This window comes from Lathyrus oleraceus, chromosome 1 (genome assembly GCF_024323335.1).
Source record: "Lathyrus oleraceus cultivar Zhongwan6 chromosome 1, CAAS_Psat_ZW6_1.0, whole genome shotgun sequence".
NCBI lineage: Eukaryota > Viridiplantae > Streptophyta > Magnoliopsida > Fabales > Fabaceae > Lathyrus > Lathyrus oleraceus.
Window position 1 is genome coordinate 440,106,883 of NC_066579.1, and position 26,675 is coordinate 440,133,557.

At 37.6% G+C, this 26,675-nt stretch overlaps 1 protein-coding gene across 1 annotated transcript; it reads left to right on the plus strand.

The window, feature by feature from the left end:
* Positions 1 to 21,901: 21,901 nt before the first annotated feature.
* Positions 21,902 to 26,016, plus strand: LOC127115192 (uncharacterized). The gene is made up of 10 exons (XM_051046793.1): positions 21,902 to 21,986; positions 22,103 to 22,227; positions 22,283 to 22,451; positions 24,008 to 24,141; positions 24,233 to 24,345; positions 24,416 to 24,692; positions 24,882 to 25,034; positions 25,204 to 25,283; positions 25,381 to 25,430; positions 25,639 to 26,016. The coding sequence occupies exons 1-10, from the start codon at positions 21,902 to 21,904 to the stop codon at positions 25,770 to 25,772; spliced, it is 1,320 nt and encodes a 439-aa protein (XP_050902750.1). The 3' UTR covers positions 25,773 to 26,016.
* The last annotated feature ends 659 nt before the right edge of the window (positions 26,017 to 26,675 follow it).

The window sequence follows — 26,675 nt, forward strand, 5'->3', positions numbered from 1 at the left end:
TCAAAGTCTACTCCTTCAACTTGAGTGTATCCTTGAGCTACTAGTCTTGCTTTATTTCTAGTAATTACTCCTTTCTCATCAGATTTGTTTTTGTAGATCCACTTGGTACCAATGATGTTGGACCCTTCAGGTCTTGGAACCAGCTCCCATACTTCATGCCTTGTGAACTGCTCGAGTTCCTCTTGCATGGCAATGATCCAGTATTCATCAGTCAGGGCTTCTTTCACATTCTTTGGTTCAACCTTGGAAACAAAGCAGGAATTTGAGTTTATTCCCCTTGACCTGGTAGTTACACCACTGGTGGGATCCCCTATGATAAGATCCTTAGGGTGGTCTTTCTGAATTCTGATAGATGGCACTTTGGCAGGTGCTTCTACTTCACATTCAGGAGGAGGTTCCTGTACTTCTTCAGGCTTGACTGGACTGTCAGTTGGACTATCAAGGAATGTTTCAACATCCTCCATGACATCGGTTCCTTCCTCTTTATCATCCACAATGACATTTATGGATTCCATCAGGACATTGGTCCTGTAGTTGAACACTCTATAGGCTCTGCTGTTCGTGGAGTATCCCAGAAATACGCCTTCATCACTTTTGGGATCTAGCTTCCTTCTCTGTTCACGATCTGTGAGAATGTAGCATTTACTTCCAAAAATATGAAAGTACTTCACAGTGGGTTTTCTACCCTTCCATATTTCATACAGAGTGGAGGAGGTTCCTTTTCTCAAGGTGACTCTGTTGTGAACATAGCACGCCGTATTCATTGCTTCAGCCCAAAAGTGCATAGGGAGCTTCTTTGCATGAATCATTGCTCTGGCTGATTCTTGAATAGTTCTATTTTTTCTTTCAACTATTCCATTCTGCTGAGGAGTTATAGGGGAGGAGAACTCATGGCTTATTCCTTCAGATGAGCAGAACTCATCAAACTTGGAATTCTTGAACTCAGTGCCATGATCACTTCTAATCCGGACCACACAGCTGTCCTTTTCTCTTTGAAGTCTTATGCACAGATCCTTGAAGACATCAAATGTATCTGACTTCTCTCTGATGAAGTTTATCCACGTGTATCTGGAATGGTCATCAACCACCACGTAGGCATACTTCTTCCCTCCAAGACTTTCCACCTGCATAGGTCCCATTAGGTCCATGTGCAGCAGTTCCAGAACTCTGGAGGTTGTGGAATGTCCCAGCTTTGGGTGTGACATCTTGGTTTGCTTGCCCACTTGGCATTCTCCACAGACTCTACCTTCATCAATCAGAAGCTTTGGCATTCCTCTGACTGCTTCCTTGGATATGATCTTCTTCATTCCACGTAAGTGGAGATGGCCAAGTCTTCTATGCCACAGCTTCACCTCCTGTTCTTCCTTGGCTGAGGAGCACGTTGTGGAAAAGTTAGAGAGGTCAGGTTCCCACAGATAGCAGTTGTCTTTGGACCTGGTTCCTCTCATAACTTCCTGATTGTCACCATTTGTCACAATGCACTGCTCCTTCGTAAACTGAACATGAAAACCTTGATCACACAGCTGACTTATACTGATGAGGTTTGCAGTGAGTCCTCTTACTAACAGCACATTGTTCAGTTTTGGCACTCCAGAACAGTCCAGTTTGCCCACACCTCTGATTTTTCCTTTGGCACCATCACCAAAAGTCACATAGCTGGTGGTGTGAGGTTGAATGTCTACCAGTAGATTTTCCATACCAGTCATATGTCTTGAGCATCCACTGTCAAAGTACCAGTCTTCTCTGGAAGAAGCCCTTAGGGCAGTGTGTGCTATCCTAGCATACCATTGTTGCTTCTTAATGGGAACACATCGCTTGCGTGTGTTATGCTTAGGTCTGACAGGTGAGGCTCTGTTAGGGAAGCCATGAATCCAGTAGCAGAAGGCTTTTATATGTCCAAGCCTGCCACAGTGGTGACACCGCAAATTCTGGAATATTCTCTTCTGATGATCATTCATCCTAGCTCCTCGATGTTGAGACATCGGTTGTGACATCTGCTTGAACTTCTGAACTTTAGCCTTTGGGCGTTTGTGTTCAGTTCTTTTTCTAAATCCTAGCCCAGATTTGGTTCCAGACTGCTGTCCCACCTTTAGGATTTCTTCCAAGGTGTCAGTTCCCTTATTCATCATTCTGATGGATTTGGTCATCTGGTTCAGCTTGGAGGTCAGCAGGGCTATCTCATCATTCAGCCCTTCTATGGCAGACAGTTGTTTCTGTCTCTCATCTTCCAGTTCCTTGATGAGTTTCTTCTGCTTTTCACCTTGTGCACGTACTTCTGCACTGGTGGTACACAGCTTCTTATATGCTGCAGCAAGTTCATCAAAGGTCAGCTCATCTGCACTTGTGTCATCTTCAGAGACACACACACTAGTTAGTGCAGTGACATGTTTGGCAGATTCTCCTTCAGATTCACTTTCAGAATCTCCTTCAGACCATGTGATAGCTAGCCCCTTATTTTGCAATTTGAGGTAAGTAGGACATTCAGCTCTGACGTGTCCATACCCTTCACAACCATGACACTGGATTCCTTTCCCATGGTTGAACTTTTCTTCAGAAGTTGATCTTTTCTTAATGTCAGACGGGATGTTCTTGACATTGGGTCTACCTCTTTGATCAATCTTCTTCATGAACTTGTTGAATTGCCTTCCAAGCATGGCTAAGGCTTCTGATATACTTTCATCACCTCCAGTATATCCTTCTTCTGCCTCCTCTTCAGCATTAGATACAAAGGCTATGCTTTTCTTCTTCTCAGCATACTCACCTAAGCCCATTTCAAAGGTTTGGAGAGAACCAATGAGCTCATCTACCTTCATATTGCTGATGTCCTGAGCCTCCTCTATAGCAGTGACCTTCATAGCAAACCTCTTAGGCAAGGACCTGAGAATCTTTCTTACAAGTTTCTCTTCGGTCATTTTCTCACCTAGTCCACCAGAGGTGTTTGCAATTTCAAGAATATTCATGTGGAAGTCATGAATAGTCTCATCCTCTTTCATCCTCAGATTTTCAAACTTGGTTGTCAGCATCTGAAGTTTTGACATCTTCACCTTGGAAGTACCTTCATGAGTTACCTTGAGGGTATCCCAAACTTCCTTAGCTAGTTCACAATGGTGCACCAGCCTGAAGATGTTCTTAGTGATTCCATTGAACAGTGCATTCAAGGCTTTGGAATTTCCAAGAGCTAATGCCTCTTGTTCCTTGTCCCAGTCTTCTTCAGGAATCTGCACACTGACTCCATCTTCACCTGTCCTCATTGGATGTTCCCATCCTTTGTTGACAGCTCTCCAGACTTTGCTGTCTAGAGACCTTAAGAAGGCTATCATACGAGGCTTCCAGTCATCATAATTAGAGCCATCCAACATGGGTGGTCTATTTGAGTGTCCTAAGTCCTTGTCCATGGTACTAGAAAGTAACTTCCCTAGATCTCACCCAGAACTTCACAGGCAGGGTGCCTGCTCTGATACCAATTGAAATTCTAGTTATCAGACTTTGGATGTCACACAGGTTGTTATGACATCCAATTCTGCACAGACAGGGATTATGCAGAACTTAATTATAAGTGCAGTAAATAACACAAGTAATTGTTCACCCAGTTCAGTCCAACATGACCTACATCTGGGGGCTACCAAGCCAGGGAGGAAATCCACTATTAGTAGTATCAATTCAAAGCTAAACTCACCCGTTTACAACTTATCACTTAATCCCTACCCAATGCAATTTCAATCTTAATCTAAGATCAGAGTTCCTACTCACTCCCCCTCAATCACCTCAGTGATATTAAAAACACTTTGAAGTCACACTTCAAAAACAACTCTTGGTTATGCTTCACAGCTTAAACCAAGATACACAGCACTCACGCTTAAAAGCTTTGAGTGACACAACACTTACAACTCAATGAACACCCTATGCCAAAGCAATCATCTATTTGATAATGACTTGGCTTACAAGATACGTCTAATTCTAGACTCACAAAAATACAGCAGTGAAGTAAGATGGACACACTAAATCTTCACGCCTCAAAATCCCTGAAACTGAATGGAGGAATGCCTTCCTTTTTATATTGCAGCACCTGGGCTTTTGCACCTGTATTTTCCTGAATTTTAGGTCACATACGTTCCCTCAAATTCAATATTTAGGTTGCTAACAAATAGGCTATTTGTTAGGTTCATTGAATGTAGCTTGGTTGTTGATTTCCTGGATTTTCTCTAAGCTGTTGACTTCCTAAAGAATAGCCTGAGAAAGCTGTAACAGAAAACTGAACAACCTACAATTTAGCATATGCTGTCAGGCATGAATGTCACGACATTCAGCTTGACATCAAGGTCCATATGCTGAGTCTGTTTTCCCAGAAAACAGACTGTACAAATCTGCTGACCTGTACATGATCAATATGACCATACTACAGTACCAGCTTACATTAGTAAATGTCAAAGTGTCCAACTTAACATTTACACAATTGGCCTTAAGTTAGTTCTGCTATTCTCTTGAATAACAAACTAAGTAAAGTGCTGAAGTATAGCAGAACACCACTCTGCCCAATCTTCAGTAGCTGCTGTCAATGATGAATGTCACAACATCCAGTTTGACATTCAATCAGTAGGCCTTATGCCAGGTCTGGTTCTTCCTTGATAACCAGACTGCAAGTGAATACTAAGTTCTAACATTGAAATTCTGGTGTAGTCAGTATTCAGATGTTCTACTTCAAGTCATGACATCTGATCTAACATTGTACCTAATACAGCAAGACAGTTATTACACTCTGTACTAATGTGCACCCTTTCACAGTGTCACATCCTTTCCTTCTCTGTCATCCTAGAATGGAGGAACACTTAGTTATGTGCACCATAACATTCACTACTGTTGTTTTCCTACACAGTTATCATCATGATGTCTCAATCCTGTTTTGAACATCATCTGTTACATTGTTCCAGTTTGTTGGTCATGTACTTGTATTTCCTAGATTAAAGGTTGTAACAAGTTAAACTAATCTCCACTTATTAAGGAGCTAACAAATAGATTATTTGTTACGTTCATTAATTGTAGCTTAGTTGTTAGTTTCCTAGATTTTAGAACAGCTGGTGGATTCCTGAAGAATAGCCTGAGAAAAATCCTGAAACAGTAAAACTAACCATCCAACAATATAGCATATGCTGTCTGGAATGAATGTCACAACATTCTGTCTGACATCCAAGCCCAGAACCATATACTTAGTCTGTTTGGTTCCTAACCACAGACTGCTAAATTTGCTGTACTGTAAAAGACTAACCAGTCTCTACTTCAGTATCAGCTTCCAGGAAGAACTGTCAAGACATCCAGTTTGACAAGTTCACACTGCTCTTTTGGCCAGGTCTGATATGCTGTTTAAAACCAGACTTTACTACATACTGAACTGAATTCATCAGCTTATTAAACAGTATGTGCTGTTGTTGATGAATGTCCAAACATTCTGATTGACATTCCAACAGAAGGCTATGTATCAGGTTTGTTATTGACTTGATTGGCAGACTGTAACACAACCTGAATGATGGCAGACAGGATTATAACATGCAGTAGGTAAACACACACAGGAAATTGTTAACCCAGTTCAGTCCAACATGACCTACATCTGGGGGCTACCAAGCCAGGAAGAAGATCCAATATTAGTAGTATCAATTCAGAGTTAAACTCCCCCGTTTACAACTCATCACTTAATCCCTACCCAATGCAATCTATACCTAGGAACTCCTAGATAGAAACCTCCAGTTTCCATTCCTATCACTACAAATACAATGTAATGTGCAAACACCTTGAACTTGCTTCACAGCTTCATTCAAGAACATAATCACTCTTGCCTACAGGCTTTGAGTGACAAACACTCTCAGGTTTACCACTGAGAGACACATGGTAACCTGCCCACAGATTGGGAGGTTTACCTTACACACGCCCCTAAAAATTCATTCTATGAGGCTTACAAAAACTAGATTACAATCAGCTATTTATAACCTAATCACCCAACTGGATTTGGGCCTTCAGAAAGTTGCAGCAGACTTGTTCTTTGCTGTTGCAACTTCAGCAGAAAAATTCTGCTACAAACAAGGTCTTCAAGTTCCTAAACTCTCTCCATATATATCTCCATGTTTAGAGCCTATATATATTCTGATTTAGTCTTCAAGACCTCCACATGGGAGTTAGGATATTCACCAGATATCCTTGCTGATCCCATGACATATACTGAATTAATTAATTCAGTTTCCTACACATGTGCGATGTCACAGACCTGATGTCGTGACATCGTACATGACATGTTGGTCCAGATGTTGAATTTCTTCAACCCAACATATTAAAACAACAGAGATGATTACATTATTTGTTTTCTAAAATTAATGCCAATCCTAAGGAATCAACAATCTCCCCCTTTGGCAAATTTTAGCTAAAACAAATAAACAATACACTGGACAAAACATCCCAATTTGGGAATGCTCTTCATCTCCGTCATTGGCTCCACCACCACAAACACCAAAGTTGGTGTACATGGGGAAGAAGGGGGACAATACTCAGTTGTACCAGAACCCTTCCCCTCAACCGGAGAGCTTCCAGAAGAATATGTAATGCTGAGTACATAGACAATGTAACTCAGATCACAAGGCACAACTGTCTTCTTAACTCAGATCACAAGACACAAGTGGTAAACCCAGTTGGTGGATTTTGTGCCTGATGCCAACTTCTGTTTGCTGCCACATCCACAGTTGGCTTTCTTTCTTCTGGTACATTCTCAACCCTAGGACTATATTTTCTCTCCCCCTTTTTAGCTAAACATTTGTAAAGGCACCCTTCACAAAACCAGATCCAGGCGCAGCTTGCCAAAACCTTAACATACCCCATGATTCTGAGAATGGAGTGTTTTTCTTGTGAGAGGAAGAGGGCTATTGCATCCTTTAAATAGTCCAGCCCGTGCCTAGGAATTTCCGGTAGAAATAAATGCTTGGTCAAGATGCATTTATTTTTGCTGAGAAACAGTCAGAGAATCACCAACAAAATCTCAGACTATCTTTGAATACCTTTTATAGCTCTTGACTGTTTCTTTTCCAAAACAGCCGTTCCAGTGCATGGAGACCATTCCATATATGCAGTCAGACACGTTGCACGCGATGTCTTAACATTCCTGCATTCAGCCAGTATTCAACAAGACCTCTGTCATACCTCCAGACACCTAGCACTGCTACAGCCAACTTTCCACACTTCAGTTGATGGTTACTCCCCCTGTACCACACAGCTGTAGCCATCAGTCTTATTCTGGTTTATCAGACTTAGCCACATCACCCTCATAATTCCTAATGACTTGAAAATTCAGAAGGAATTAACAGCAATGTCCAGGGAAATGTCATGACATCCGGTCAGACATTCTTCTGCTCACATCACAGCATCCTGATAACTGCCTTGTCATCTGAGAACACACAGGCCACAAGCTTGGTGATTGCTTGCAGCACAAAGGCACAACTCCCCCTGTCATGGACAACCTACTCTCTTGGAGGTCACACATGATCATATCCAACACCCCAAGGTTGGACCTTCACATACTTCCTGATTCAAAGAGATTCCAGACCACTTGATGAAAGGAAAACATAAGACGCATCTTCATGTCTTCAAGAGCGCACCCTCTGTCCAACCCTCTTGGCTGAACACATCCACACTCTGTGTCAATTTCTCTTCTAACCAGAACAGAAGATCACTTCACAAGATGTTTGAACATCAGCTGAGACTTCCTTCACAGCATCACAAGGAGCACTATCTGATAGACTTCAGATATTACTGAGTCCTCAACTTGGGCCAGAGGAACCCAGACATACATAGGGATATACACTCTCATCCCACTACCAGAGACATTCTTCCATAGATAGCTCAGAACTTCTACCACAAGCTCCAAGAGATGAATAGAGAACACCTCCTTTTGTCTTCAACTTAATACTTTTCTGCTCAAAAGTAATTTGTCTCAGACTTTCCTCAAGAATAACCAGCTGTCTTATGTTGATTATCTTGATTCTTCGAACTCGCTTCTGAGATAGACCAACTGCCACTGGTTGATTACCTCCTTCATGAATTCTCATATGAAAAGATCAAATGCTGCTTTTTGACCTCCCCAAGTTTATCAGACTTCTCCCAAAGATATTCTGACCTTCCAAGTAAGAATAGAACTTCAAGCTTTTGAAGTATCCAATCTACAACCCTGTAGACCTTTCTATCTCAAGTTGATGTGCCACTTCACCAACTAAGCGTCTGATGTTGAACCAAATGTCACAACATTGTGTTTTGACATCTAGCTGTTGAATTCAGCTCCTTCTTCTGCCACTTGAAAGAACTTCCTCCCTTCACAGAACAAGAGTTCAATGTTCTCATAGACTTGATTGTGGAACCAAGTTTGAGTAAACAACCTCCATCCTGTAGATTTGCAGTTAAGTCATCCAAGCTCACACCTTGATGAATCCCTGCTTCTTCTCCAAAGACATCAGACACTCTGATGTATGAGTCTTCAGAAGGACCAGTTAGAAACTAACCCTTCAGCTCTACCAAGGATTCCACATCCTAAGGCAAGGCTGTTTCCATGATGTCAAGACTACTGCCACTTGTTCTTGACTTCACAGTGTGCATAAGCTAATGCACTTCCTTACCTAGATCAGAAATAAACTGATCCAAGTAACCACCATCAAGACTATGGTGTCTTCTTCTTCTTGTACATACCAAGGCTGAACATGTTTCTTGCCAGGAAACCTTTTCAGAGATCATATGCTTTTGCTGCCACCAAAGAGATAGATCATACCCCAATGTACTATCCTTCCTGTGATTCTGCACAGGGTCGTGAAGAAGAGATGTTCCAACATCTTTAAGAACATCAGTTATCTTGAGCTCCAAGGATAATCAATTAAATACTTGTACATGACACAAGTAGACATTGATCTTAAATCCTTTCCCAAATATCCTTTCAGATACTTCCACCATAAGAATACTTTGAAGGTACTCTTCTTGTGTCAACATCTTCTGCTTGCAAGCACCTCAACAGTCTTGAGACTCTTTCCAGATTAGATTCACCCTTAGGAATGAGAGAGATGAATCCTTCCTTGCAAATGTGTCACACATCAACCAGAACCCATGTGACACTGGTCAACAGCCAACCTGACCCTAGGCTGACCAACCGTGAGGGGGTTGACCAAAACTCCCCCTCAAATCAACAATCATGGAAACTCCACACCAATATCCATGCATTGTACACAAATGTCTCAACATGACATCCACCATCCCTTACCAGTGGCAACTAACTCCTCCAATCACACCAATCAGGCTTCAGCTGATCATAAGTACTTGTGAGACACACACCAGTCAATAGTAGATATGCATTGCCAGAGCATATTACCTCAACCAACCTCTGAATCTTCATATTCTCACTCCTAGTAAGAACTGCCACTTCTGAACGTGGTGTTTGAATAACAAGATTCATGGTTCCAACCCCCTTAAATGATATCACAATCAGGTTACCCCATTATTGACTGCTAACATCCAGGAGGCTTGTCTTCCAACACATCATAGTACTTCAGGGAACAACTATCCAATCCTGATCAAATTGCAGGAAGATGCCTAACAGCAGGAGATTGCACAATGTCACATCTCAACCAGCTCAACTTCTAGGGATGACCTTCTTGAGCACACACCCAGTTGACCCTGCTCTTGTCAACTTAGCACACACAGATGTCTCCTCTTCCAGGTCAGGAGTAGGTTCCAAACAGAATTGTCCCTTTGTTTGAACCCTAATACATCTGCTCTTCAACCAGTAGCTGCATACTTGTTGAACAACATGTTCTAACATCACATAGAACATTGGTTCCACCTCCTTGGAACAAACCTTCCTTGAAGGTCTTCAAGGTCTTCATATACACTACTCAAGAGAGTAAGAGAATCAGTAATTAAGTGACTCTTACCATCCTGAAGTGAGAACGTCATGATGAGTGGACTTGAGGAGACTCAAGTATCTTTGACATCTTCAGTAGATTATGATGAGATCTTGAACACAGCAGCCTTTCATCCACATGAGGGGAAACTACATCAGAGTTTGAGTTCTGCCAGGTATTATGCAGCGGAAATCATAATACCACTCAACCTGTGAACACACACTTCACCAGATTGGCCTCCAAGACCATACCAGGTTTGAATGTGATTAAGTACTGGCACAGCTGTCTCACACTCAGGCCAATTGCCAACCTCCAGAGACAGGTACACACCATTCCTGTTATGAACAGTCCATCCACCTACTTCAAGGGACCATTCAGGGAATTTCAGAACCTTACCCAGGTTCCAGCTTCAGTACTAACATAACTCCTTGCCAGCTACCAGAAAGTATCACCCATGGATCTCATCCAGAGACAGAACAGGATGCCTGCTCTGATACCAATTGAAATTCTGGTGTAGTCAGTATTCAGATGTTCTACTTCAAGTCATGACATCTGATCTAACATTGTACCTAATACAGCAAGACAGTTATTACACTCTGTACTAATGTGCACCCTTTCACAGTGTCACATCCTCTCCTTCTCTGTCATCCTAGAATGGAGGAACACTTAGTTATGTGCACCATAACATTCACTACTGTTGTTTTCCTACACAGTTATCATCATGATGTCTCAATCCTGTTTTGAACATCATCTGTTACATTGTTCCAGTTTGTTGGTCATGTACTTGTATTTCCTAGATTAAAGGTTGTAACAAGTTAAACTAATCTCCACTTATTAAGGAGCTAACAAATAGATTATTTGTTACGTTCATTAATTGTAGCTTAGTTGTTAGTTTCCTAGATTTTAGAACAGCTGGTGGATTCCTGAAGAATAGCCTGAGAAAAATCCTGAAACAGTAAAACTAACCATCCAACAATATAGCATATGCTGTCTGGAATGAATGTCACAACATTCTGTCTGACATCCAAGCCCAGAACCATATACTTAGTCTGTTTGGTTCCTAACCACAGACTGCTAAATTTGCTGTACTGTAAAAGACTAACCAGTCTCTACTTCAGTATCAGCTTCCAGGAAGAACTGTCAAGACATCCAGTTTGACAAGTTCACACTGCTCTTTTGGCCAGGTCTGATATGCTGTTTAAAACCAGACTTTACTACATACTGAACTGAATTCATCAGCTTATTAAACAGTATGTGCTGTTGTTGATGAATGTCCAAACATTCTGATTGACATTCCAACAGAAGGCTATGTATCAGGTTTGTTATTGACTTGATTGGCAGACTGTAACACAACCTGAATGATGGCAGACAGGATTATAACATGCAGTAGGTAAACACACACAGGAAATTGTTAACCCAGTTCAGTCCAACATGACCTACATCTGGGGGCTACCAAGCCAGGAAGAAGATCCACTATTAGTAGTATCAATTCAGAGTTAAACTCCCCCGTTTACAACTCATCACTTAATCCCTACCCAATGCAATCTATACCTAGGAACTCCTAGATAGAAACCTCCAGTTTCCATTCCTATCACTACAAATACAATGTAATGTGCAAACACCTTGAACTTGCTTCACAGCTTCATTCAAGAACATAATCACTCTTGCCTACAGGCTTTGAGTGACAAACACTCTCAGGTTTACCACTGAGAGACACATGGTAACCTGCCCACAGATTGGGAGGTTTACCTTACACACGCCCCTAAAAATTCATTCTATGAGGCTTACAAAAACTAGATTACAATCAGCTATTTATAACCTAATCACCCAACTGGATTTGGGCCTTCAGAAAGTTGCAGCAGACTTGTTCTTTGCTGTTGCAACTTCAGCAGAAAAATTCTGCTACAAACAAGGTCTTCAAGTTCCTAAACTCTCTCCATATATATCTCCATGTTTAGAGCCTATATATATTCTGATTTAGTCTTCAAGACCTCCACATGGGAGTTAGGATATTCACCAGATATCCTTGCTGATCCCATGACATATACTGAATTAATTAATTCAGTTTCCTACACATGTGCGATGTCACAGACCTGATGTCGTGACATCGTACATGACATGTTGGTCCAGATGTTGAATTTCTTCAACCCAACATATTAAAACAACAGAGATGATTACATTATTTGTTTTCTAAAATTAATGCCAATCCTAAGGAATCAACACAAGAATAGAAGCAATCTTTTTCATCTGCATAATGGTTTGCTTGTTTAAATTCTAAAAGTTTTTCATTAACCAAAATCATTATGCAGGTTGATTCTAAAACCCATTGAACATAATGATCCAACGTCATCTCCCAATTTTGAATTCCTTGTATTCGAGGCAGAGGAAGATGATGTTGAGGGGATTTCTGATGAGATTACCCGTCTCCTTGAGCACGAGAAGAAGATCATTCAGCCGCATCTCGAAGACTTGGAAATAGTCAACTTGGGGTTTGAGGATTGTGTTCGTATGGTGAAGATTGGGGCACTTCTTGAAGAGTGTGTCAAGAAAGAGTTGATCAGTTTGCTACGAGAATATTCCGATATCTTTGCTTGGTCATATGAAGACATGCCGGGTCTAGATACAGATATTGTGCAACATTTCCTGCCTTTGAAGCCTGAGTGCGTGTCTGTGAAGCAGAAGCTCAGAAGAACTCATCCAGATATGGCAGTGAAGATCAAAGAGGAAGTTCAGAAGCAAATTGATGCGGGGTTTCTGGTGACTTCTGTATATCCTCAATGGGTGGCCAATATTGTGCCTGTTCCTAAGAAGGATGGAAAAGTCCGTATGTATGTTGATTACAGAGATTTGAATAAGGCTAGTCCGAAAGATGATTTCCCCCTACCACACATTGATATGTTGGTAGACAATACAACTAAATTCAAAGTCTTTTCGTTTATGGACGGATTTTCCAGATATAATCAAATCAAGATGGCACCAGAGGATATGGAGAAGACAACATTCATCACACCTTGGGGAACATTCTGTTATCGAGTGATGCCCTTCGGTTTGAAGAACGCCGGAGCCACGTATCAACGAGCTATGACTACCTTGTTTCATGACATGATGCACAAGGAGATAGAGGTCTATGTTGATGATATGATTGCCAAGTACCGAACGTAAGTTGAGCATATTGAGCATTTGTTGAAGCTTTTTCGGCGTTTGAGGAAGTTTAGACTTCGTCTGAATCCGAACAAATGTACATTTGGAGTCCGTTCCGGCAAGCTGTTGGGTTTTGTTGTCAGCGAGAAAGGTATTGAGGTTGATCCTGCAAAGGTCAAAGCAATACAAGAGATGCCTGCACCCAAAACTGAGAAGCAAGTCCGAGGTTTTCTTGGCCGCTTGAACTACATATCCAGATTTATATCCCACATGACTGCCACATGTGCGCCGATATTCAAGCTCCTTCGGAAAGATCAGTCTCATGATTGGACCAAGGATTGCCAGAAAGCTTTCGACAGTATCAAAGAGTATCTGTCTGAACCTCCGATCTTGTCTCCGCCTGTAGAAGGAAGACCTCTGATTATGTATCTAACTGTTCTTGAAGACTCGATGGGTTGTGTACTCGGTCAGCAAGATGAATCAGGGAAGAAAGAATTTGCTATATACTACCTCAGTAAGAAGTTTACTGATTGTGAGTCTCGGTATTCTATGCTTGAGAAGACGTGCTGTGCTTCGGCTTGGGCTGCTAAGCGTTTGCGCCAGTACATGATAAATCATACAACTTGGTTGATATCCAGAATGGATCCAATTAAGTATATCTTCGAGAAGCCTGCTTTAACTGGGAGAATTTCCCGTTGGCAGATGTTGTTGTCTGAGTATGATATCGAGTATCGAGCTCAGAAAGCTATCAAAGGTAGTATCTTGGCTGACCATTTAACGCACCAGCCGATTGAAGATCATCAGTCTGTTCAGTATGACTTCCCTGATGAGGAGATTCTGTATTTGAAAATGAAAGATTGTGATGAGCCTACACTTGATGAAGGTCCGGAACCTGGTTCCAGATGGACGATGGTGTTTGATGGCGCCGTTAATCAGTATGGAAACGAAATTGGGGCAGTGATCATTACTCCTCAAGGTTCTCATATTCCATTTACAGCAAGGCTAACTTTCAAATGCACGAATAATATGGCTGAGTATGAGGCTTGTATTATGGGACTAGAAGAATGTATTGATTTGAGAATCAAGCATCTTGATGTGTATGGTGATTCAGCCCTAGTTGTTAATCAGATCAAGGGTGAATGGGAGACGAATCAGCCTGGTCTCATTCCATACAGAGATTATGCAAGAAGGATTTCAACTTTCTTCACAGAAGTTGACTTTCATCATATTCCTCGAGAGGATAATCGGATGGCAAATGCACTTGCTACACTGGCTTCCCTGATTGTAGTCAGACGGTGGAATAATGTCCCCAATATTACTGTGATGCGCTTGGATAGACCAGCTCACATATTTGCAATCGAAGAAGTGAAAGATGACAAGCCTTGGTATTTTGATATCAAGAATTTCCTCCAGAACCAGGTATACCCGCCTGGGGCATCTGTGAAAGATAGGAAAACTCTGAGAAGGTTGTCAGGCAGTTTCTACCTCAGTGGTGAAGTGCTGTATAAGAGAAATTTTGACATGGTTTTGCTCAGATGCGTGGATAGACACGAAGCAAACCTGTTGATGACTGAGGTCCATGAGGGTTCATTTGGTACTCATTCCAATGGACATGCCATGGCTAAGAAGATGTTGAGAGCAGGCTACTATTGGCTGACAATGGAGTCTGATTGTTGCAAGTATGTAAAGAAATGTCACAAGTGTCAGATTTATGCGGATAAGATTCATATTCCTCCGACACTTCTGAATGTGATTTCATCACCATGGCCTTTCTCTATGTGGGGAATTGACATGATCGGCATGATTGAGCCGAAAGCGTCCAATGTACACAGGTTTATTCTCGTAGCAATTTATTACTTCACCAAATGGGTTGAGGCCGCTTCGTATGCGAATGTGACCAGACAGGTGGTTGTGAATTTTATCAAGAATCAGCTGATTTGCCGTTATGGTGTGCCAGATAAGATCATTACTGATAATGGATCTAATCTGAATAATAAGATGATGGATGAGTTGTGCACTGAATTCAAGATTGCACATCATAATTCCTCTCCTTACAGACCCAAGATGAATGGGGCTGTTGAAGCTGCTAATATGAATATCAAGAAGATTATCCAGAAGATGACTGTCACGTACAAAGATTGGCATGAGATGCTGCCGTTTGCTTTGCATGGATATCGTACGTCTGTACGCACTTCAACAGGGGCAACCCCTTTCTCTCTTGTTTACGGCATGGAAGCTGTTCTCCCGGTAGAGGTGGAGATCCCATCAATGCGAGTCTTGATGGAAGCCAAGTTGACTGATGTTGAATGGACTCAGAGTCGTTATGACCAATTGAATTTGATTGAAGAGAAGCGATTGACTGCCATGTGTCATAGTCAGTTATATCAGCAGAGAATGAAGAAAGCATTCGATAAGAAGGTCAAGCCTCGTGTGTTCCGAGAAGGTGACCTTGTGCTCAAGAAAGTCTTGTCTTTCGTGCCCGATTCCAGGGGCAAGTGGACTCCAAACTACGAGGGTCCATATGTTGTTAAGAGAGCCTTTTCAGGCGGTGCTTTGATGCTTACAACAATGGATGGGGAGGATTTCACTCGTCCTGTGAATTCAGATGCAGTCAAGAAATACTTTGCTTAAAAAAAAGTATGTAAAAATAGAATAGCTCGCTAAGTTGAAAACCCGAAAGGGCGGCTTAGGCAAAAATGAGCGTCTCGGTGGAGAACCCGCAAGGGTAATCCAGGCAAAAATTAGAGACTTAAAAAAAGAGAATATTTGTATCCCGCTAGATTGAGTACCTCACCCTAGGGCAATCTAGGCAAAAATTAGGGATTTGGCAAGTAACTGTATCCTGACAAGACTTTCTGTTCCACAGCTGTCTGTTCGTCAGAGATTCTCGATTCGTCATCAACTGAAGCTTCGAATACATCGAGATTCAAATTGGTAGAGAAAGGATCATTATGTTCAATGTAGCCCTCTTCCAATATATATCACTGATTTCAAATTTGTACAGATCTATGGAGTCTTGCCATTTGCAGACTACCATTCCATCAAATAAATTTGAGCTTTTTATCCAATTATTTGCACTCTTATTTGTTTCAATTCGACAAATGTTTTGCATGTTTTAATTGATAAAATGTCATTGTTTTAAAACAAAGAATTTTCAAAACTATTGTTTTAAACAAAGTGAACATTCACAATGATAAAAGGATACCTAAGAACTTCTCAGTGCTCTCCCAAGGGTGGCATGATCTCCATCAGGTAAGACATTTGTTCATATTCCTGGTGTGGTTATATCCTTCTTCTCCAGATTTTGTTATTGGGGTTGCTCCCCAAGTAGAGATTGTTAGGGTTGTTCCCTAAGCAGAGCTTCTGTTGAGATTTTGATTCCTAGAGCAGAGTGTTTGTTGAAGACTCAGTTTCTTTTTCAGCAGTAGTCTCTCTTCAGCATGGTTGCTTTCCTTTTCAGAAGATTTTGTGGTCAGTGGTTTGAAGCCCGGTACCCCATTACTCCCTAGTGCAGTTGCCAGTGGAGTTATCTTTATCCTCAGCACAGTCGATTTCCTTTTGGAAGATTCGGTAAGTCGGTGGGTTGACACCCGATATTTTTACCCTTCTCCCCGGCAAAGTCGTCAGCAGAGTTGTGATTGCTCTCCATCAGAATACTTAATCCCTTCAGCAGAGCAGTGTTTATTGTTCCTACTCAGCGGTTGTTTGGGTTTTCTGGAAGATTCAGTGGTTGTTTGGGTTGATATCCCAGTATTTCATCCATTTCTCCCCAGCTTAGTCTGCAGAGGGGTTGTTGTGGCAGTTTCTGCCTGCTGAAAGCTCCGTATCCCAGAAGGGTCGGTTGGTGGTCTATCATCCAGAGATTTGGTTGATTTCCTGATGCTTTTGATCCCCAGTAGAGTGGCTTATGCGGCAGAATCTACTTGTGTGATCGGTTGGTTATGTATGTTCTTCCCAAGTAGAGTGGCTTGTTGCAGAATCTACTTGTGTGATTCATTCTCCTTCAGTGGGTTGTTCCCCAGTGGAGTCATTTTCGGATGTGCTTTCGTTGCAGTGAACTTTTGTTTCCCAGTTGATACTGGAATCCCCTGCAGATACCTCGGGATTACTCCTTTTCCCCAACAGATTTGTCTTTGTGGCTGTTTCTGCCTGTTGTGACTTTCTGTGCCCTGGTTGGGAATTTTGCTGATCCATCGCTCAAAGATTTGGTATTTTCTTGATATCTCTTGTTTTGCCTCCCCGCAGATCTTTGCTTTTTAGCGCAGGGATCTTCAGCAGATTGGCTCTCCAGTTGGTTTTCCTCTGGAAGTATAATATCGGGCGTTTGATTCCTGGACCTATTTGTGTTAGATATGTCTGTTTTGTCAGCATTCATCAAACATAAATCACGCATATTCATGCATACTTTCAACATTCAGATATTCATGTTGCATTTTTGCCATATATCCTTTGTTTGTTATTCCCTGCTAAGGGTAATATAGATCTCTTTATAGATCTCCTTAAGCAGATGTCGGGTGGTTAATCTCTCCATATAGAGTCAGCCCGTAAGCAGAAAGTGTCTGTCTTTTCCTTCTGCAGTTCCCCACTAAGATATATCCTCGTGGATGACGGTTTCTTCCGTTTCCTCCCAACACATATATTGGGATGGATTTTCCTATTGAGTTATATCCTCATTAGGACGTGTCTTGATTCAGTCTGTCTTTTCGGATTATTCCCGATTTGGCGTTTGTCAGCGGTTTCTTGTGCTTCCCTGTGGAATTTTTCTATTCCCCAGCGGAATCTTTTCGGGCCTATACCCTTATACCGGTAGTTGTAAGTCCTATTTTCCTTGCCCTTTTAGCGGAATTGGTGGTTATATACCTTTTATTCCTCAGCAAGAGTTTGTGGTTTGTTATAAACCCTATTTTTGTTTCCCGTGCGGATTTGTGATTTCTTTCATTCCCCACGTGGATTTGTGTTTATCCCCATCAGAGTATGGCTACTACCCCGTATTCGGTAGTCGTAAGTCCTACTTTCCCCTATCAGAGGTAACCTTTGTAGTTCGTTCTGGTTGATGATGGATGTTGTGCTGTTGTGGTTTTATCCCCAACGGAGTTTGCGTTTCCCTGTGGATTAAGTTGGATAAGTGCTCAGTGTTTGGCCTTCATTCATTCCTATCCCCAGTGGAGTCTGTGGTCTTCTACCCCGTATTCGGTAGTTGTAAATCCTTTCGCTGTGGTTTTTTCTCCTTAGGGGAGTTTGTGCCTTGTGGTACAGGTGGATGATTGTCGGTTGCTAGCAATTTTATCCCCAGTAAATCTTCTGGATCATTGCCGTTTGCTCGCAATGTTATCCTTTTGAAGTCGCCAGTGGGTCTTTTCACCGTTTGCTAGTGATTTGTTCCCCGGATCATTGATTGTTTATCAATGCCTCCCCAGCTAGTCCTTGTGGGTAATTGCCGGATGCTTGCAATTCATCCCCAGCGGGTTTTCTTTCATTTACCCATTTATTGGTAATGTTGTTGCTCCCTTTGATTGGTCATCATTATATACCTAGTTGGTATCCCGATGCCTTTCTTTTCGGTCGATTTATCCTTTATTAACCCAGTAACCGGTTGTGGATAATCTTCCATGCGAGTATATTATTCACGTTCTGACGATAATGAATAATATATCTCATGCACTCTTCAGTCGAAGCCTTTTGTGTTTCTCTGGTCGAGTAAGATTCGTTATTTCCCTCTGCGGAATCGAATATTCTTTGTTGTTGGATAATTGCCGGATGCTTGCGATTTATCCCTTTGAGTTGTCTTTCGTTTACCCGGATGCTTGGTATCGATTGTCTCTCTTCGTGGTTAGTCACCTATTATATACCTCGGTATCTCTGGTGTCTTTTCCTTTCGAGTATATTATTCACGTTCTGACGGTAATGAATAATATGTCTCATGCGTTCTGACGGTAATGAATAAGTATCTAAGATGTCAAAGGGCTTAACATTGATAAGCTATATAAGCATTTATCTTATGTTTTAAAAAATCGGTGTGAGACTTAATATAGAACATTATTCAAATTACACGAAATGAGCATGACATGGTGAAGTGACAAAAAAAAAGACCTATGTCACATAGAGTTGAACATGATGGATGAATGCTATTTTAGAAGATATAATTTGTGATATTGGAGTAGATGCTTTTAAGAAAACTCATGTGGAAGATACTTTGCAAAGAGACCTCGAAGAGCCGTTATATTCAGGATGCAAATTTTTTACAAGATTGTCAGTTATATTAAGATTATTTAATCTTAAGGAAAAAGGTGGATGAATGAATCAAAGTTTCACTAAATTGCTTGAATTGTAGAAAGAAATGTTTCTAGAAGGTAACATGTTGCCGAACCGTAGTTATGAGACCAAGAGATATTGCGTCCAATGGGTTTGGACTATGTCCAAATACATGCATGTCATAATGATTGCATATTATATATGGAAAGGTATGAAAACTTGAAGGAGTGCTCGAGGTGTATGGAGTCACACTACAAGAAGAAGGACACCATTGTTGAAGATGATGATGATGTAACTAGAAAAGGTGTTCATTCCAAGGTGATGTGGTACCTAGCAATAATTTAAAGGTTCAAGAGACAGTTTGCTAATGTGAATGAAGCAAAGAATACTAGATGACATGCAGATGAAAGATTATGTGATGGAAAGATTCTCCATGTAGCTTATTCATTGCAATGGAAAGAAATTGATTTGTTATTTCCAGATTTTGCTCATGAGTCAAGGAACCTTATACTTGGACTTTCCACCGACGGAATGAACCCGTTTGGTAATTTGAGTACTAACCATACTTCATGGTATGCTCTTCTTATAATTTAAAACCTATCTCCTTGGTTGTGCATGAAGCCAAATATATGAAGTTATTAATGATGATTTCGCTTTCAAAACAACCAGGAAACGACATAAATATTTATTTAAAGATATTGATTAAAAATTTAAGAATTTTGTGGGAGGAAAGTGTTGATGTTAATGATGCATATACAAATTATAATTTTAAGTTGTGTGTCATGTTGTTTTACACAATCAATGACTTTTTTGCATACAGTAATTTGTCTGGATACAACGTCAATGGACATAAAGCATGTCTAATATGTGAAGATGATACATGCTTCCACCAATTAAAAAAAATGATAAAATATTGTTTACCTTGGACATTGAAAATTTCTAAGACCTAATCATCCATACCGTAGATTGCAGAAGACTTTTAATAGAAAACATGAGTTTGGTATCACTCCAAAGCCCTTAATCAGGAAGGAAGTTTATAAAAGACAAAAAAACATTAATTATCTTTGGAAAGAAACGAAAAAGGGCTAGTGGAGAAAAATATTTAGAAAAAGAGGTCAGTGTTCTTTGATTTTCCATATTGGTCTAGCCTCGTTGTAAGACATTGTCTTGATATGAGGCACGTGGAGAAAAATGCATGTGATAGTTTCATTGAAACACCTCTAAACATTAAAGATAAGATAAAAGGTACTAAGAAATCCCGTGAATATATGGTGGTGATGAATATAAGAGTTAGCCTAACAAAAATAGGAAATATAACATATTTCCCCAGCATGTCACACTCTGTCTAAAAAAGAAAAAAAGTTTTTGTGATTGTTGCAGGGTATCAAAGTCTCCCATGGGTACTCATCAAATATGAATAAACTTGTGTCAATGAATGATCTCCAATTAGCTGGCTTAAAATCTCATGATTGTCATGTTTTGGTGCAACAACTTCTACCAGTGGCTATTAGTGGCATTCTATGAAAAAATGTAATGGTAACTATAACCAAAATTTTCTTATTCTTCAATACTATATGTAGTAAAGTCATTGAACTTGGAAGTTTATATGAGTTGGAACACGAGGTTGCAATTATCTTATGTCAATTAGAGATGTTTTTTGCTCCAACAATTTTTGACATTATGGTTGACTTAATTGTTTATCTAGTAAGGGAGATTAGATTTTATGATCCAATTTATTTACGGTGGATGTATCTGATAGAGTGATATATAAATATCTTTAAAGGATACACAAAGAATCATCACCGTCTGGAAGTTTTGATCATCAAACGGTACATCACAAAATAAAGGCAGAAAATTTTCTTTCAATATTTTTTTTGTTTATATACATTCTATATATATGTATATGTTTTGTTTTTATTATACAAAGTGAGGGAATAAATTACACTATGAAGCAGAAGCAATAAGATATAAACTGCAACATAATTACATATGCATCTATGCTTGTTAATACTCATGAATGTTTCTGAAAATTGTCTTTTTCACGTGATTTTTAAATAAAAAGTCATAAAGGGAATGTAATATTGATGTATGTATATGATAAATAGAGCCATGAAAATGATTTATTTTTTAAATCTAATATGCTTATAGGATAATAATCATGTCATATGAATTAAATCGGTAGATAGATAAATTGAAATTGAAATTGTGAATTTTTTTTTTTTGTTAATTACCAAAATAGTCTAATTTATAAAAAAATTATTAGTTAAATTTAAACAATTCAATTGTAGTAAATGATATTATTGAAATATATATTTTATTTATTACATTTTGAATAAAATGCTGCACCTATATTATTTGACATTACCTATTAAAATTAGAAATTTGTTAATTTCTAAAGTGTTCATATTAGTTAAATTTATAATTTCAAATTATTCAATTGAACTATGATCTATAGACTATATGAATTGTTTATGTTCGATAAAATTAGGCATATAAACATTATCTGAAAATTGATGATGTATTACATAGATTTATGAATTTGGACTCTAAAGTAATTAATAAATCATGAGATGTGAAATTTTGAGAACCATATCATGAAGGATATGGAATCCGAGATTCCCACAAATATAGAATCTTGTGAAGAAGATTCTCCACGGGTTATTGAAACACGGGTCGAAAGTTCGTCACTGATTGTTGAAAAACAACCGGAACTTAGAATAAGCAAGAGAGTTCGAAAGGCTAAGGATCTAGCGAACAAAATTGGTAATCAATTTATTTCTTTTATCTAATGGTAGAAAATAGTAAGGATTTTATTTATAAGATTACTATTATTCTTCAAGTGAAAGATGATCCTAAGACTTATAAGGAAACAATAATTTCAAGGGACTCCTCTTGTTTAGAAGAAAGTATCAGTGTGATGGTACACTAAATACCTACAAGTCAAGATTAATGATCAAAGGTTGTTTAAACAAAAGGAACGTATTTATCATTTTGACACATATGCACTAGTAGCAAACACAACGAAAATTAGAGTATCATTTGCATTAGCTTCTTTGCATGATCTTATAGTTTCTCTGATGGTTGTCAAAATAACATTCATAAATAGAGATCTCGATGAAGAGATTTTCATCGAGCAACTAGAAGGTAATTTTGTAATGAAAATTGAAATGAATAACCGCATAAATTTACCTGTATGATCATGTCTTGGTGTATTAACGTGTTTATGTTATGGAAAAATGATATTATCTTTTTTAAATTAAACAAACTCTATTTGTCAATTTTAAGAATGTGGCAAGGTGTTATTAAAATAAGAGTATGATTTGGAATTTAAAAAACCCACATTAGAAGTTAAAAAACAGCATACGTGTTTAGTAAAAATAGTTTTAAAATTTTAATTAAATTTAAACTAAACATTTGAGGATATTTTAGGTATTAAAAATAATATATTTTGGTTTTATATATTGTTATCGATAATAAACTCAAGGATTAGTTTGAAACAATAAAATCACGCCAAAAAGTTATTTTTCATATATATATATATATATATATATATATATATATATATATATATATATATATATATATATATATATATATATATATATATATATTATTACTAAACGGGTCACTGTCTTGTACGTTGGTCCTTTTTTTAATGAACACGCGTGTCAAAAATATAAATGGATATTTTTAATTAGTTTTAATTTTAATTTAAATTATTTGTGTAAGAAACTTGGTGAATAAACTTTATAAATGTGGAAATAAAAATATTGTATAAATGGTGAGAAGTTAAGTTGAGAAGTTATGAGTTTTTTTTTTTGAAATATTGAGAAGTTATTTATTTATGAGATAATTTTAGTAGTAAAAATTAAGAAACTATTTAAGGGACAAAAATAGATCAGCTCAAACAATCATATTCCCTTTCTATATAGTTATAGTTATTGGTGATAACTTCTTCACTTATATTAGAGATATAAGTTAAACTCTTTAACTTTTAAAATGTAACGTTATTGCATTAATTTTACTACACTAAATTATGTTACTCATTTATGTTCATTTGTTGTTAAAGAGTTGAATGCGGAATTAAGATTCTAAGAATTTCTCTAAATAAACAAAAATACTTTCTTTGTAATGCTCTCTTTAACACTAATTTTTCTATTAGTAGAATACACATTTGAGTTATTCGTTATAAAAATAAATTTTGTCTAAGGTAGTAGCATTTATATATGATAAATCTATTAATAGAGTAAATATTACAATTAATGTTTAAAAATAGTATTTTTTTAGCATTTTTCAAAAGAAGACAAATAGCCTCAAAGTTTGATAGGGACCTAGAGTCACTTTGGACTTTCGCTTTGACTAGTTTAAGTTCTGATTAGCAGGAGACAAATTTCTTCAAATTATGGTCTTTAGAGGTTACTTCTTCAGAGTCTAGTCTTTAGACGTTGTCTTCTTCAGAGTCTAGTCTTCAGCTTCTGATCCTTCAGGTTCTGATCTAAAATTTCTCTTTAGATGCTCACAGTCAGAATAAATCCTTAAATTATTCTTAAAATTTTAGTTTATGATCCTGCACACTTGAATAAATATTAATATACCCAATTGTTCTATAAATAATTTGTAATCATGAAAAGTTAAGGGATATGATGCAAACCAAATATGTTCCAACAATGCTTATTAGTTTATATGATTTTATTATGCAGTGTTGGCTTCATGGTTTAGATTAAAATATCCTCATTTGACTATTGGTGCTTTGGCCTCATCTGCTCCTATCCTCAGCACTGATGATATCGTTCATCCCAATGCTTATATGGATGTTGTTTCAAGGGATTTTAAAGTAATTTGCCATGCTATATTTTCTTTTTAAATGTATTTATGAAAAATAATTATTAAAAATTTGCGTTATGAATAATCGATTTTGTTTTCAGGAAGTCAGTGACACGTGTTATGAAACAATACTTAATTCTTGGTCTGAAATTGACAGAGTAACTTCTGAAACAAACGGTCTTTCTATTCTTAGCAAAAAATTCAACACCTGCAGGTAACAAAAAAAATATTAATTTGATTATAGCAAGTAAATAAAATATTTTAATGTTATCTATTTCTTGCAGTCCATTGAACAACTCTTCTGAATTGTCTGGTTATTTAGAAAACATGTATGTTTTTGCTGCTCAATACAATCATCCTTCGAGTTCTCCGGTTACTACTATATGTAATGGAATTGATAAAGCTTCTTTTGGAAATGATGTTCTTGATAAAATATATTCTGGCATTGTGGCTTTCATTGGAAATGACACATGTCAAATTAATGATCCTACATCTATATCTGAGACACCTATATCTGAGACTGATATTGAGACTGAGACAAGGATGGGTTGGGGATGGCAGGTATATATAATCTCATTTATAAGTAAATAAATTTATTTTATTAAAATAAGTAAAGTTGGTGAACTATTTTTTGTCATTTTATTAGTTATTTTTATTGATAATATATATTTAAAATATTTTTCTTATAATATTATCTTTTAGATCTATATAAATGATATTATAAAAATAATATAATTTGTTTTAATTTAGATATGTAGCGAATTGGTGGTACGACACGGAATAGGAAATGATACTATGTTTCGACCTTCCCCCTTTGACTTAGAGAAATACATTTCAAATTGCAAGGAAGAATATGACGTTTCTCCTCGCTCACATTGGATTTCTACCTACTATGGAGGCCATGTTAGTTTTTTTTCTTCTCATCTCAAACAATAACTTAATTATTTATACACTCTTTTCTTAAGACAAAATTTATATTTAAATCTTATTTTCAATTGCATTGATACAAAAATACAAAATATGTATTTTCTTAAATTATTAATGATAAAAATTAACGTGTGATTAATATCAGAATTTGAAGACGATTCTTCAAAGATTTGGAAGTAATATTATTTTTTCAAATGGGTTACAAGATCCTCTTAGTAGTGGCGGGTAAGAACCATATATAAAATCTAAAGTTATATTCATCTTTAATTATTTTTGAATCAAATATATCAAATTAAAATATTGTTGTTTTTACACATTTCAGAATTCTACACGACCTATCAAAAAGTATTGTTGCTATATATACAAAAAAAGGTATGCCGCCTTTTATATATATATATATATATATATATATATATATATATATATATATATATATATATATATATATATATATATATATATATATATATATATATATATATTATTAAGTCACTTTTCTAATTTTTTATTGAGAGTTAAAACGAGAAAAAGACACAATCATTTCACTTAATCATAAATTTAATAATTATTCATTTTTCAGGATCTCATTGTCTAGATATTCAGTCTTCATCACCGAGTGATCCAGTATGGCTGATTAAACAAAGAAAACAAGAAGTCAAGATTATAAAACGGTGGATTGCACAATATTACACTGATCTTGATGCACTCCATTGAGTACCACATTTCCAAAATAATTTATTTATAGAATAAAAAAAACAGTGTGTTTATTAACTATTGTCATGCACTTGTCAGAGTAGTGTTTGATATTCTTATGAATCGTTGTGATCGTTTTCTCTTTATGTGTCCTTAGACTTTTTTTATGTATAAGATATAATAATAGTAATCATCTCTGATGATTACAATTTTATATTGATCATGAATAATATACTATGGAAACTATCATTTGGAAAAAACAAAAGTTTAAGTTTTATACATAGTTAGTAAATCACAACTAATCAACCATTAATATCTTTTAAATTTATTTAAAATCAACTTTATTGTAATAACATGTATTTACTTGTTGTAAAGGTAATCTTAAGAAATAAATGGAATTTCCCAGCTAAATTTTCTAGAAGGGAGACATGATCGCCTAGCAAATCCTCACTTTATGCAAACAAGCTCAAAACACAATTTAAATTTTTTTTGACACATTTACACTAAAGGAAACAAAAAAGAATGACCAAGGAAAACAAGGTGGATCAACTCAAGGATTTGATTTACTAAGCTTTGGATGTAATATTTGTTATAAATTATTAATAATTAATAATTTTGAAGTGTTGTAGTAGACGGTTTGTATTTTGAATTTTGAAATAGGAAATAGTTCGTGAAGTGTTGTAGAATACGAAACAATACAATATTTAAAAACTGTTGGTGTAGACGAAATAGTGCAACATTTAGTAAAAAGTAATGTTGTGAGCGAAACAATGCAATATTTGAAAAGTGTTGTTGTAGAAGAAATAGTGTAATATTGAGCAAAAGTGTGGTTGAAAGTGTGTATTTTATTAAGGGTCGCAAGTTTATGAAAAATATGTTTGACCTATAAATTTAGCATTATGGATTCAGAAAAATACATTAGAA